At 42.7% G+C, this 14,103-nt stretch overlaps 1 protein-coding gene across 1 annotated transcript in view; it reads right to left on the bottom strand.

Moving 5' to 3' along the window:
• The window catches only part of PKHD1 (PKHD1 ciliary IPT domain containing fibrocystin/polyductin), a gene marked incomplete at both ends in the record, with an annotated part of 235,736 nt that overhangs the window by 98,354 nt on the left and 123,279 nt on the right, over window positions 1-14,103 (bottom strand). Inside the window, 2 exons of the mRNA XM_084201664.1 lie at window positions 4,358-4,553; window positions 5,197-5,374. Coding sequence (XP_084057790.1) covers window positions 4,358-4,553; window positions 5,197-5,374 — 374 coding nt within the window. The remainder of the gene's footprint in view (window positions 1-4,357; window positions 4,554-5,196; window positions 5,375-14,103) is intronic.

Below are 14,103 nucleotides of genomic sequence, written 5' to 3'. Positions count from 1 at the left end.
CTTTCAATAACGTTTCTGTCTAGCACTTCAAATTTTAGGGAAAAAAAAAAGCCAAGAGAAATCTGGAGGCAAAGAAAGCCAACATTTTGTTTCATTCCAAAAGAAAAATGGTTTAAACATTTCAAAAGTGAACTGAAAGGAAACAACATCTCTCTGTTTTTTAGCCAGTTCCAGTATTGCCCAGAGACCTTAACCAAGGAGCAGTACCACGCTGTGGCACCACATGCTGAAATTTGTAACAGACTTAAAAAGCTCATAATGTAATTATTGCAATTTACAAAGGATATTTCTCCTAAAAAATATCCCAGATGTCCCAGTGGAATGTTTCTTTCCACCACCCTTGTTATAATAAGTGTTGGGTTGTTTTTTTTTTTTCTTCAGCATGGTCATATCATGTTTCACTCCCCTGAAATGAGGTTGAGCTACAGCCCATGAGTGTTTCAGAGTCACACCACGATTGCAGGCCCATAGTGACCTTTGAGGATCACTTCTCTTAGCACATAGGGTGCCCCAGAGAAAATCAGAGTGGTGCTATGAACCATGTCAAAGCAAAGCTGGTGATGTAGAAATGACTGGCACAGGTTGCTTCAAGCTCCCTAAGCCTCCCTTTCACCCAGAACCCAGAAGGGACATGGGTTTACCTGTCCTTTGATGCAGATTCCTTTAAAATGGTGTGAAAAGGTGATTTTTAAAGTGGCTTGGAGGCTGGTTAACAGAGTTTCATGCGTGTAGGTAGTAGTGACCATCTTTGTTAATAGGATCATTGCCCATACCACAGAAACATTCTCCATTACAATTATTTCTCCCCATTCAGCACCCCCTGCATTCTCCTCCAAAGCTAATTTACAAGACTCCAACCATCAGTGCAACTTAACTCCTTTAATCCCCTCCATACGGTCTATTTTCTTGCCTTTTGTGTTAGACAGACTTTTTTTTTTTTTTCTCCTCCCAAAGATAAACAAACACTTGCATGACGCCAGGCAGTTCTGGATGAAGGAGGGCATGGGGAAAGCCTGAGCCCAGCGCAGACTTCTGGCCAAGGTGGCTTCATTCGGCTGCCTGCTTCGTTTGAATAACAATATCCTCTCAGTCACGGCGTTTTCCTTCCCCTTCTCCCCATTTTCTCCCCCATGCAGGCCCGAGTAAAAGGCTGTGTGAATCCAGGAGGCTGCTCATTAATGAGCTGGCATCTGATCCGTATTTACCGGCGTTAATTTTTGGATGTAATGCACCCCTGCCACTTCCCCACAGTTTGCCCTAAAAGGCTTTCTGAGGGGCACAAAAGCAGAGGGTCAAAAGTGAGTTGACCCCGGCCAGAATGTACAATTATTGCAAAGAGGTGGTACACCAGCAGCTGTCGAAACCCCACCGAAGCTCTTCCAAAAGTTGGAGGATGACTAATACGCCGGAGCTCTCCCCTCCGCCCCGCCAGAGCCGCCGACTTTGGGCAGGAAGAATTATGGCCCTCCCGAGCAGCTGCAATAATTGTCCTGCCATTGTCCCTCTGCCACCCCCTACAAGTGCCCATTGTGGCCGTGGAGTCAAGTGATTTTATGCTCGGGCTGATGCTGTTTGCGCCCAGCTGCCCGAGCGCTGACACACGAGCCTGCAGAGGGGGGACCCGCGTCTGCTAGACGGGGCTGCGACATACCAGACCTTTTACATAAGTCAAACAGGAACAAATGACTCTTTATCAGCCCCTTCTCCCTTTGAAGTGGCGGCTGCTTATAGGCCCTTACAGCTTTTCCTCCTTAGCCCGAGCAAACATCCTCCTTTTGATATGCTACATGCTCATTATCTCTGCCCCATTTAATGATTTTTGATTGAAGGGTGGCAGCGCAGTTGCCAAGAGGGTAGTTAAAGAGGCTCCACGCAGTCAGGACAACAAGAAAGGCTTTCCTTGTGCAGCAGCCTAAATTTGGAGTTTCTTAACAGTGTGTTCTTGTTCTTAGCAGCAGATAAGGGCTGAGCGTGAAATTCTTAATTAAGCAGTAAATAGAGAGTGGGGTGTCAGCAGATGCAGCCTGTAGCCATGGAGACCAAGTCTGATGAAGGAGGGAGCTGAGGCTCAACGCCGGCCCCGGGCTCGGGCATGACTGACAGCTGAAGAATCCGACAAAGCTTGTAAACGGGATTAATTAGTTGGCTAATTATTTCATATAGTTAAATGTAAATAAAATATTTTTTTAAAAAAATTCTAAAAGAGACAACTTGCAGATTTAGGCAGGAAGATGGCAGGAAGGCCAGACCTTCTAGCCTTGTCCTCTCTGGGTGGGTGGGTGGACTGGTGGGGTTTTAAGGCCAGAAGGGACCATTGTGGCAGCTTTCTCTGACCTCCTATGGAGCATGAATCTCGCCTCATGAGGTTTCTAATAGCTTCTCACAGAGCTGGAGCATATTTCCCTGAAAAGACAGCCAAGCGTTTTCTAAGGACCCTGAGTGATGGAAAGTCCACCACATGCCATGAATCCGCTCTGCTGGCTAATTATCCTCACCCTCTCAGCCTGCACAGTGGAGAGAAGGAGAGAAATCCCACACCAGGGCCAGGGATTCTGCTTTGTTTCAAACTTTCACCCTACACCCACAGCATAGATATTAGGTACCTGACACTGAATTATTGATCTCCCTCCTATAAAAGTCCTCACAGATAATGTTCACAGCATGAATTATACATGTTAGGTGTTTTCATAAACTTTCCCTCATGTATTTTGGATTATTGTTTCTCTATCTATTAAAATGAGGAACCATAACAAGCTCTTTGTGTAATAAAAATCAAGATGGAAGTGATGCAAGAGAAGGACAAGAAAGTGTCTGTAATGCAAGAGTGACATATGCCAGCCAGACTGCTTCTGTCCCAACCTTCCCAAGACTCATCTCCTCTATTTTTAACAGCAGAGGCCAAGCTACAGATGCCATCCTCTGAGCTTTCCCATGCTGCTCTGACAGTGCAAATCAGGATATGCACACTGAAAGGCAGTCACCTTTCACATTTGAAGGAACAAATTTACGCTGTTAGTAAACAGAATTAATAAAACATTTTTCTTCTTTCAGTAAATACCTGACGTGATCTCTGGTAAGGCTTAGACAGAACAGCTAAATTTACAGTGGCCAATTTACACTTGAACTGTATCTAAATATGGCCAGGACACAGACCAGGACCCCAATAATCTACATGGTTATGGTGCTGGCCAAACTCCTGGCACAGCTTTGGCCTAGAGCAGGCAGACTCCCAGATGGTGACCAGTGCACCAGTACAGTTTGGGATTTAGCAAGAACAGGGATCTTTTATAATTTGAAGCCTGGGTACATCCAGCCCATTTTTAGAGCTAAAATTTTAAACACACTCTATGGTGTGGCAGTTGCTGAAGGACCAGAGTTGAACTCAGAAGGTATGATCCTTAGACTGAGGTTAAGGTTTGGGCTTCCCCAGTTCTCCACAAATGTGATTTCCCACACTGGTTGATTTTCACTGTTGCCAGACCAAGCTCAGAGGATTGCCTGCCCTCATTCCAGGCTTGTTTTCCTCTCCACTGTCACAATGATTGTTCTAAAGGTATCCTACATGAGAAAGCCATTTGCATGCTTAGGCTCTCAGTAGTGCAAAATCAAAGGAAATTCATTACAATTAATGGAACAGAAGAAAAAAATAATCTGTTAAAATGAAAATCATCTTTACTTTCCTGGTATGAATCATGGAGAAGATAATCTTCTCAAAGACACCAAAATATATTTGTGATTTCTAGCTCTGCTGCTATTAATAAAGGCAACAATCATTACCTTGACTTTGACATGTAGAGCTTAGATATTTATAAAATTATTTACTTGAGAATGGAAATTATTGAAAATGTCCATTTCTTCAAAAAAGAAAATTCCACCACACTCCATGATCTCATGTACAAAGTCACGTAGGCAAAGGTTTAAGATGTCTCTGGAAGTCTCCAGCCCTAGAAAAAATTCTCTTCCAGTAATCTTACTGCCTTCAGTGGGCTCAGCCTAGCAAGATGAGCATGTTTAATTAATGATACCTGTAATATAGGACCAGCTGACAGCAGAGGTCATTAGTGGAATTTAATGCCTTTACCACTCAAAAGAAAGCCAACTCAAATACAACTGATGTCACATCACCCTCTATTCATGGCACCTTCCTTTTGTTGCTAGGTCAGGCATCAGATTGATCAGTTAGGGATGGACTTGATGTGCACTTACCTATTTGATCAGCATTTTAAAGGACCTCTCACTAATTGAAAGGCCATTGAAATCTGGCCTTGAGTAGATTTGGGGTTTAAATTAATAAGACATCATCTCTGTCACCATTCCTGATCACAAATGTAGACTGCAGCCCCCCCACTGCACTTACCCAGATAGGTGAACTTCCCCAGCCTGCTGTCAAGATGCCAATCACAGCTCCTGTGCTGGCCGTAGGAAGGTACCAGCTGGAGTGGCTGTCCCCTCCTTGTCCCACAGGACACCACAGCCTCAAGATGGGCAGGAAGATCCTTGTGTTCCACCAGCAGGTAATTCCCAGCCTTGAAGTTGCTAAATGTCACTGAATACTGGAGAAGAGGGAACCAAAAGAAACATGTCTGAGTCTGTGATTAGAGCTCCATGGAGTGCAGCATAAAGGGGTAAGGAGGATGGTGCTCCTCACAGGCAGCATGTGTTAAAAACAGGAAAAGAGATGTAAAACTAAGCAGGAGGTGATGGTAAATGCAGAAAAAAAATCAAGTCCCCTCATCACCTTTGAAAGGTGAGGAGAATCAATGTCTTCTGAAAACTGTGCTTCAACACATCTTAAGGAAGTAAAAATCCTTTAGGTTCCTAAGCACCATGCTGAAATTTCACCTAAGATATCCAAAATCATCAAGTGCCCATGGCCAGGTGGGATGGGGCTTGGAGCAACCTCATCTAGTGGAAGGTGTCCCTGCCTGTGGCAGGGGTTGGAACTGGATGAGCTTTAAGGTCCTTTCCAACCCAAACCATTCCATGATTCCATGACCTTCTTGCTCCAGCTGACTACTGAGAGCTTATCTAAGAGATAAGAGAGAGCTTATCAGTCATCTTATCTAAGCCAATAAATAGAGAGACTTTCTCAGTGCATTTAACTCTATTTTATTTCTCTCTGTTCTTCCAAAGAGATGAAAGCATGATTATCTCTACCAGATATAATTTTGAAATTATAAAAACTTCCCATGTTACCTGGAGCTGTTTGCTGACCAAAGGGTTGTCAAATGCCAACGTGTAAGTCTCTTTATCCAAGAGAAGAACCATCCAGCCATACAGGTTTGATAAAGTATCAGGGACATAATTGACTGTGTTTGACTTATTCCTACTGTCAGTCACAGTTAAATTATAGGGACTGTCAGGAGCCTGTTTCCTGCAGGAAAAGAAAAAAAAAATTACATTTTTACATTGAACACTCTTATTTTGCAACCTGTACATTTCTATTTTTATTTGAATTACAGCAGCTGTGCTGGATCTCCCTTAGACTATGTCTCCATTTTTGTAATTCTTTATAAATGCCAAAAGAAATAATATTTTACCCCAAGTGCTGTAAAAAGAGAAAGAGAAAAAGAGAGACACAGCATGTAGGAGTAAAGGAAGACAACAGAGCAGATGTAACAGCCAGGGCACCAACTTCTACATTGCCAGAGTATTTTCCCTCTACCAGACTCATGGGCCTCAGGTTCCACTTTTAGGCTCTTCATGAAATTTGGTGCAGTCTTCTTATTAGCCTCAGCCCAGGCTGTGTGGGGTTTGGAGTAACCTGGTAGAAGGTGTCCCTGCCCATGGCAGGGGGTTGGAATGAGGTGATATTTAGGGTCCCTTCCAACCCAAACCAGTCTGTGATCCTGTGATTATTCACTCCCATTTGAGGGATCAAAAGTTTTTTAAAAAGTCCTGTGTAGTTCAAAGAGCTGTTCTCTGCCCACAGTCAAAGCTGGGGCTGCTGAGGACTGATTAAATCCTTCACAAAATGGGTGATCTTTTAGTACAGCAGTTTCTCTGAGCATCCAAACCCCCTTTTTCACTAGAACTTGGCACTCCTAATTTCTGACCCATCTCGTCAGGAGAAAAACCCTTACTGAACAGATCAACATTAGCACTGATATCATGAGGGGTCATAAACCCTTTAGATTTAAAGTTGCAGTAGACTCCTCTCAGTTTTGGCATTTGAGCTGACAATAAGCTTAAAAAAATCCCCTCTTTTAAGCATCCCTTGAATAATTTTTTCTCAATATTTGAAGCATTACCTTACAGCTACACATCTCAGCATATTATCAAGCCTCTCAGACTGGATATGGCTTACTAACCCAAGACAGAGCTAAAACTCATGTCATCCTGCAATTTGCTTGTATTTGCAATTTTTGGTTGGTTTGTTGTTTTTTTTTCTTCCACGAGTGCTTTGGAGATGATACAAAATCACCAGAGCAGTCATCCCAGATGTATTTTTCTTTTTTCTTTTAAACTCAGTTCAGTGATTTTTTATTTCCCTTTTTTTGTTGTTGTTATTCTAGTGTCTGTCACTTTGTCAAATCACTTTCTGGTTACCCAGAAACATTCAGCTGAGAAACAGCAGTGGCAAAGCAAAGTGTGAATCAGCAAAGAATCACTCAACCAGAAGATATTGGCAGACCAATGAAACTGGAAGGAGTTTATAAGGTTTAAACAGCTTTTGCACCACTAATAAACCTCCTGTTATGGGCATTAACTGGACCAGGATATTAGGCTGCTAATTAAGCAAGTAAATGACAACAAGCACATTATTGCCGCAGCTATCAGCACCTGCACAGGTATTCTAGCAGCAGAAGAACACCACACATAATGCAAAACTCTCTTGCACACCAGAAGGAGCCTTATGGAGATGCAAAGATGCCCAATGTCACAGCAAGTGACAGAGACTCAGACCCACCCTCTCTGCAGCATAAATTCACATGGTTTTACTCTTACTTTAATTTTCGTCACTGGAGAGTTCTGAAGAGAACAGCTTGAATCACTTTTACTGGGGGACTCTCCCCAGTACTTCCAGGAGAAGTAAAGACAAAGTAGAAAGCTTGGAAGGGACAATCCTGGTGGGATACAAGTCTGACCTGTTTGGAGGTTAGTGGAAATGCCACACCAGCCTTGTAGATCCAACAGCTACTGAAAGGAAATGTGAATTCACTAACTAGTGAATTAACTGTGAATCCATTTCTGTTGGAGACCAATATTTAGAAGACCCCAAATAAATATCTTAAACTGCATAGTAAACTTCCAGATGATTACAGATTACAGAAGTGAAATGCATATTTTCCTGGGTGTCCACTTATAACAGACAAGTTATAGAATCATAGAATTGGTGAGGTTTGAAACGACCTCTGAGATCATTGAGTCCAACCATTAACCCAACACTGCCAAGGCCACCTCTAAACCATGTCCCAAAATGCCACATTTACATGTGTTTTAAATCCCTCCAGGCTTGGAGATTTAACTATATTTTTAGAGAGTTATGAGCACCACTGCCCCACAAAGCCCATTTCAATGCCTGACCTCCTTTTCCATGAGGAAATTCTTTTTAATAGACCTCTCCTGGTGTATCTTAGGGCCATCTACTCTTTTCCTGTGCCTGTTCCCTAGAAGCAAAGCCTGACCACAGCCCCACACCCCCCACCCCCTGGCTGTCCCCTCCTGTCAGGGAGTTGTGCAGAGCCACAAGGTCCCCCCTGAGCCTCCTTTTCTCCAGACTCAGCCCCTTTCCCAGCTCCCTCAGCCCCTCCTGGTGCTCCAGCCCCTTCCCCAGCTCTGCTCCCTTCTCTGGACACTCTCGAGCCCCTCCAGGTCTCTCTTGTCAGGAGGGTCCCAGAGCTGTCCCCAGCACTGGAGGTGTCCCAGCAGTGCCAGCACAGGGGACAGGCACTGCCCTGGTCCTGCTGTCACCCCAGAGCTGGCACAGCCCAGGTGCCTTTGGCCTCTTGCCCACCTGGACACACCTTGCTCATGTCCAGCTGAAAGCCTGTTCATGACCCAGGAGGGAAAAGGAGGAGGAGATACCTTATGGCCTGGAATCTCTAGGGTTCTCTTGACCTGGAATGTTGTGCCTTTTACATGAGTTGCTTGAGGTGTTGCCACCCATATATTCATTTCCGACTCCTGACAGGTTACCCACAACCAAACCAAAAATTTGGGGAACCTAGAAAGCTTCTCAGCTCAGTGTACAAGTTAACTGGTGCAAGGACACAATAAGCCTGAGATACACCCCCTTGAAAGCATGTCAGTGTTGTTTTTTCACCTCCATGCCAAAAAGGCACCAAAATGGAAGTACCCTACTAATGGAATTACTAGCCACAATTAGCACCATTTCCATTTGCCCTAAATAGCCAGTGATTTCACTGTGCCCTAAATAGCCACCAATCTACCTCTCTTTAATGCTAATGAAGTAGAAGAGCCCTGGCACACACGAGTATTTCTAATTCAGAGGATCCGAGGGAGCCTGCATGCATCATTAACGTGAAGAGCTTCATTATCAGAGGAGAGCCTTCCCCTGAACTTCTCCTGGCTTTATTCGAAAGAAACTAGGAGGCAATGGTCTTAATGCAAAATTAACCCTCCCTTTAAACTGCTGGAAGCCTTTGCAAACTGTAAGGGGGGAAAAAAGGATGACTCATTGTGAAGGCTGTATTTTTTATATCGAAGCAGGTTTCAATTAAGGAGCAATTTGCCTTAGAAATATGGCAGGATTACAGGATAGGGCTTTACAGTCTGAGCCACAATTCACCAATTGTGACTGTGTAAACTGTTATATAATTTAGCTCAAATGCATTGTGCAGAACTGCTCGACAGATATGGGCCACAAAGGATTTGTTAAGCCAATCAGCAACATGGAGTAGAACAAATATTAACTCTCCTGTTTATGTTTACCATTAACTTATTTATCCTAAGGGTCCATATCTGTGTGTATGAAGGCAAGCACTCTGTTTAGCTCTAAATGCTTTCTGTTTGTGTAATAATCCATTATGATTATCCCTCTTCAAAAACAGGAAACAATTTAGTATTGAACTTCAAATGGGACACCAAATGTTTATATCAAGAGTCCATGTTTATTGTTGGCCAAAGGGAGGCTAATTCAAAATTATAACCATATCAAACATTTTACAGGTTTAATCTTGGGCCCCAGACCAGTTCACTTTATTTTAATTGCCAAGAACTAAGAATTTTCAGCTGTTTTCAGTAAATGTGTGTATCTTTTTTGAGATACCAAGCTCATTATTCAAATCTGTCTTTTATTATGAATCCTTAGTAGCAGTGATTTTTTTTTCATGCATGAGTCTTTTAGGAAATAACCAGATCTTTGACCCTGATCTTGAGTCACCACCATGGGCTGAATTTTAACTAAAAGAAGAATTAAGACGGTTTCCCAGGAATAGAAGGGATCGCGACTGACAAGCCAAGATGGATTCCTTCAGAGTCAAATTTTAGTTTACTACCCCTGCCTTCCAAAATCCCCCGTGTTCTTAAACTACTTCCCCAGGTCCTACAGTTTACAAGCTGATATTTTCAGGAAAACTAAAATCAGACAGAAATCCTGAGCTGGAAAGTGGTTGGAAAACAAACAGTTCAAATGTCTGCAGTGTGAGCACAGCAAACACCAGAGGAGGACTGCTTCTTCACTCTGCTTTCTTCACATCAGGCAGAGCTCTCAAGAGTCGCTGGCAGTGTTCAATGCCAGGTTGTATGGGGCTTGGAACAACCTGGGGTATTGGAAGGTGTCCCTGCCCATAGCAGGGGGTGGAATGAAATTATCTTTAAGGTTCCTTCTAACCCAAACCATTTTGTGATTTTTGGATCAATATGTTGGTTATTACATGGAGTCTCAGCTGATGCACCTGGCTCTGATCTATCCAAGCCATAAAGAAGCATCCAATAGACTTGCCAGATTTCACCTTGTCAGGAAAGAAAGCTTAGGGCCAGCAAACGTTGCCTCAATGTTAAATTTATCTCCCTGCACTTAGAAATACCTCAGATGATGGTCAAGCTGAGGGAGAAGGCTTGAAGAAATATCTTGTCTTGCATACTCATAACACTGTGCAGGATCTGGCTTTGCTGCCCATACCCCTGACTGCAGGGTGAATGGAAAGGTGTCCTCCTCTGGGAAACAAATTTCTCTTGGTGGGATGTCTGAAATGCCAGAAACGCAGCAGAGTAAAAACTGAATCTCTAAAGCTGAGCAGTTGGTAACTGAACAGTCAATAATTTAATATTTGCCTTTCATGATACAACACAGGAGCCCTCAGAGGATGGGGTATGGGGACAAGTGACCATGTAAGCTGCCCCCTGAATGGGGGGACACACAGCCAGAGAGTGATTGAGGACACTGAGAGAAGAATTGCGGTTGTCAGGGTGTTTCACAGCAGGGAGATGTTCAGCTGAAGGCACCACAGAGAGTAAATATCACAGGAAAAGCAAAACTAGAGTAACCATCTGAACTCTCTTCACTATTCAAAGATACAGAGGCAGGGGGACACCAACCCATCAGCAGGGGCTGGGTTTGCAGCAGAAATGCACCACACGGAGAGGATGTTACAGCTGATTAAGGAATGAAACCTAAAAAGTTAATCTTTTGCTCTGCAGCAGAAGAGGGAGACAATAAAAGGCTTGAACTACAAGACTAGTGCTGAGCAAGGCTTCCCCAGTGAGAAAAGAAAGCAAATTAGAGGGACCAAGAGGGAAACTCCCTTTTGGCAGGCGCAGCCACCGAGTGTTTGGAGTACCCTTCGCTGCAAGGTGCTGCCAGGCTGCAGATTATTCTAATGCTCTCCTCTTGTAAAAATTATGCATAATGTGAAGAAACTTTGAAAGTCACTTAATCATGTTATGACAATTTTTTAATGAAAATTTGTTTTAATATTAATAGAGATTCATAGTTTCATGATAATATGGGTAGCGGTGGCATTTGGAGCAGCCGTTTCTAGCCTGCAGCCATGCTGTGCTGTGCCATAGCATAAGCTGTGCTTCAGACTACTCAATAACTTTCTCACATATAAATTTATAAAGACTTTTATAAGCTCCAATTACATTTTTAAAAGACATAAAACCCCTCTTTAAAGTGTGCTTACGTGACACATTAGTTTAACTTTCAACTGGACTTTGCGAAGAAGGGTTTTGTTACAGCAGTGCTAGCTTGGAAATGGATCCCCATTTCCCTGAAGTTGTTGAGTGAAGAAGTTCAGGACAGAGAGTCACAAAATGTTCAAGATAGTAGTTCTCCTTTTCAGAAAAGAGCTTCCATGGTTTTTCTCTAACAAAACACTCTTTTTCTCCCAAACACATAGTTTATTTTGGGGAAAAGTGTCAATACCACACGTGCATCCTGGTAAATTAAGCAGCACAAAGATAAACAGTCAATTGCCCCCATTGTATCACAAATAATTGAAATTGTTCCAGACATTCTTTTAGCTGGCACCAAACAGCCCTATCCCTGACAGCTCCCAGGCAGGGGATCTTCCCTAAAGATTAGTGTTGATGCAACATCCCTGATGTTTTGGAGACTGGGATGGTTAAAATATGGCCATGTCCAATCCTTGCCAGTTGCTCTCAGGATCAGAGAATGATCCTGAGGTTTCTCAGATAGAGGTTGCCATAGTAGCTCTCCCCTCTTAAAATCCATTATTTGCCTCAACCTTCAAGATTTTTGGAGCTGGAATCCCATTCCTGAAATTCAGGGTAAGTGAAAAAACCACCATCTCAAGCCTCTCATGCTTTTTTTTTTTTTGAAGAACACAGAAAATTCATGTTGCAGAGCTGACAGGTCTCATATTCCATGACCTGGTAGAGCACGATAGAAAGATTTCTTCCAGAGAGATTTTTAACCCTTTTCTTGTCAGAAACTAAAGACAACCAAGCAACAGTGCTTTTGTCTTTTCATTGAGGTGAGATGGATCCAAGAGGAACTTGTCAGGAATTTTTTTCCTGTCACTCACCTATCTTTATTTGCTTTACTCAACCTCTGCCAATTGCTCCTAGTCATGTTTTGCTGTATTAATCTTAAACTATTCCTTTTTTATTGCAAACACTCTCCAAACACATCTGGATAAAATTCATTCATTCTCCTTCTCCCACCCCCTCATTCTCCAGCCACGGTGTAGATATTCTATTGAGTTTTACTCTTCATCCCCTCCAGCCTCTTTTATTCCTCATCCTGGTCCTCTCCCAGGTTCCTTTTGGAGCCCTATCTATCTGAACAAAGCCTCCCTGACTCACCACCCTCATTTGGCTGGTTCTAACAGTGTTTCAACTTCCCATGATGGTGATTTGGCTGCTGGGAGCTGTTGAGGAGAGAGGATCTGGAAGCAGCACAAAAAAGATGCTCACAGTCCCTGGAGTTACTCTGCTGAGTACGTAGTCCTCAGAAGGACAGGCTAACAGCTGGCTGCTTCTCTGATTGCCAAGGATCTTTGACATAAATTTACTCCCAGATCATGCAGAGGAATAATAAAGAAGCTAAATAAAGGGTACTTGCTTGAAATAAAACCTTAATTGAGAAGTTATTTATATGACTAATCATCAAATCCTGGAATGATTTAGATTGGAAGGGACCTTAAAGCTCATTTAGTTCCAACCCCCTGCCATGGGGAGAGAAATCTTCTACTAGACCAAGTTGCACCAATCCCTGTCTAACCTAGTCTTGAGCCCTTCCAGGGAAATTCTCATGCAGTTTACTGGGAAGACAAAATTTAGGTCTGGTTAAGTCTTCCAGAGTTAACAGCAACGGTGGAAATGAATTGCTAGTGCTTGCTCCTTACCCACCTTTTGATGCCAGGAGAAACAAGATGTATTAAATATATGAACTGTCATGAATTATTAACAATTACATTGTGGCAGTACCCAAAAGGACCCAAATCACTCTACAGGCAACATTTAGAGACGGTCCATCCACCCACACAGCATCAGCCCAAAGATCTTGTAGTCCATTTCATCAAGGTAAACAGACTAGAAAGGGAATTAATTTCCCCAAGACCTTGTGGTTAACTGCTTAGGAAAGACACCAGGCACAGTTTTATTTTGCCTTCTATCCAGTATTCTTTTAGTTATATATGAATGAGCTCTTAAATTTTTGCAGACTTTTGGTTTCATTACAAGACACAGTAATCACATGCAAAGCCTCCAGGTAACTCAAAGTCTTAGAGTTTTCTCCTTCAATGGAAAAGCTGATTAGTTTTTTTCCTGTTTGGGAAGGGGTTGGGGTTTTCCCCCTCCTACTTCTAAAACATTAATTATGAGGCAGACATGAATAATTAACAGCCTTCTGACAGAGCACTTCAGGATTTCTGCCTGTGTACTACTAACCTGAGACAGCAAAAAATGGGTAATTGTTCAGATTTTTACTTCAAAAGGAGAGTGAAATACTGAGCAGGAGCCTGGGAAGGGAAGATGATCATGGGAAGAAAAGCAGGAGTGATGTTTAGATCTCTAAAAGTCTTTTTCACCCTTTTTCTTATGTCAGAAATTTGCAAGTGTTCTCTCTGGGTGATAGAAGTGTTGGCAGTTCTTGGACAGCATTCTTTCACTGGATCCCCTCAGCTGCCAGCTGGTGAAAGACAGGGAAAATTCCAGCTTGGGGACACAAGTGAACTGGGACAGAACTGGGAGCTGTACAGACACCAAAGATGACAGGAACGACCTGGCTGTACCCCAGGACTGGATTATTATTATTAGAGCTCTTTTTAATTTCCCAAGCTATCAAATACTTCAGTGTGAATGCCAGATCTGACACAGCATCTCCAGGAGATCCTTGTTCTTCTGCTATGTGTGCTATTTGCTGGGTCCCCGTGACAGGAAGGAAATGATGAATCTGACTCCATGTTCTTAGAAGGCTAATTTATTATTTTATGTTACTATATTATATTAAAGAATACTATATTAAACTATACTAAAGAATAGAGAAAGGATAGAGACAGAAGGCTTAACACAATACTAATTGAAAACCTGTGACTCTCCAGAGTCCTGACACAGCTGGACCACGATTGGTCATTAAGTCAAAACAATTCACATGTTGGATAAGCAATCTCCAAACACATTCCAAAGCAGCAAAACACAGAAGAACCAAATGAGATAATATTGTTTCCTTTT

The sequence above is a fragment of the Fringilla coelebs genome (assembly GCF_963513975.1).
Source record: "Fringilla coelebs genome assembly, chromosome: 3".
Classification (NCBI taxonomy): domain Eukaryota; kingdom Metazoa; phylum Chordata; class Aves; order Passeriformes; family Fringillidae; genus Fringilla; species Fringilla coelebs.
The sequence above is the reverse complement of the archived record's forward strand: the minus strand, read 5'-3'. Positions and strand labels throughout refer to the sequence as shown.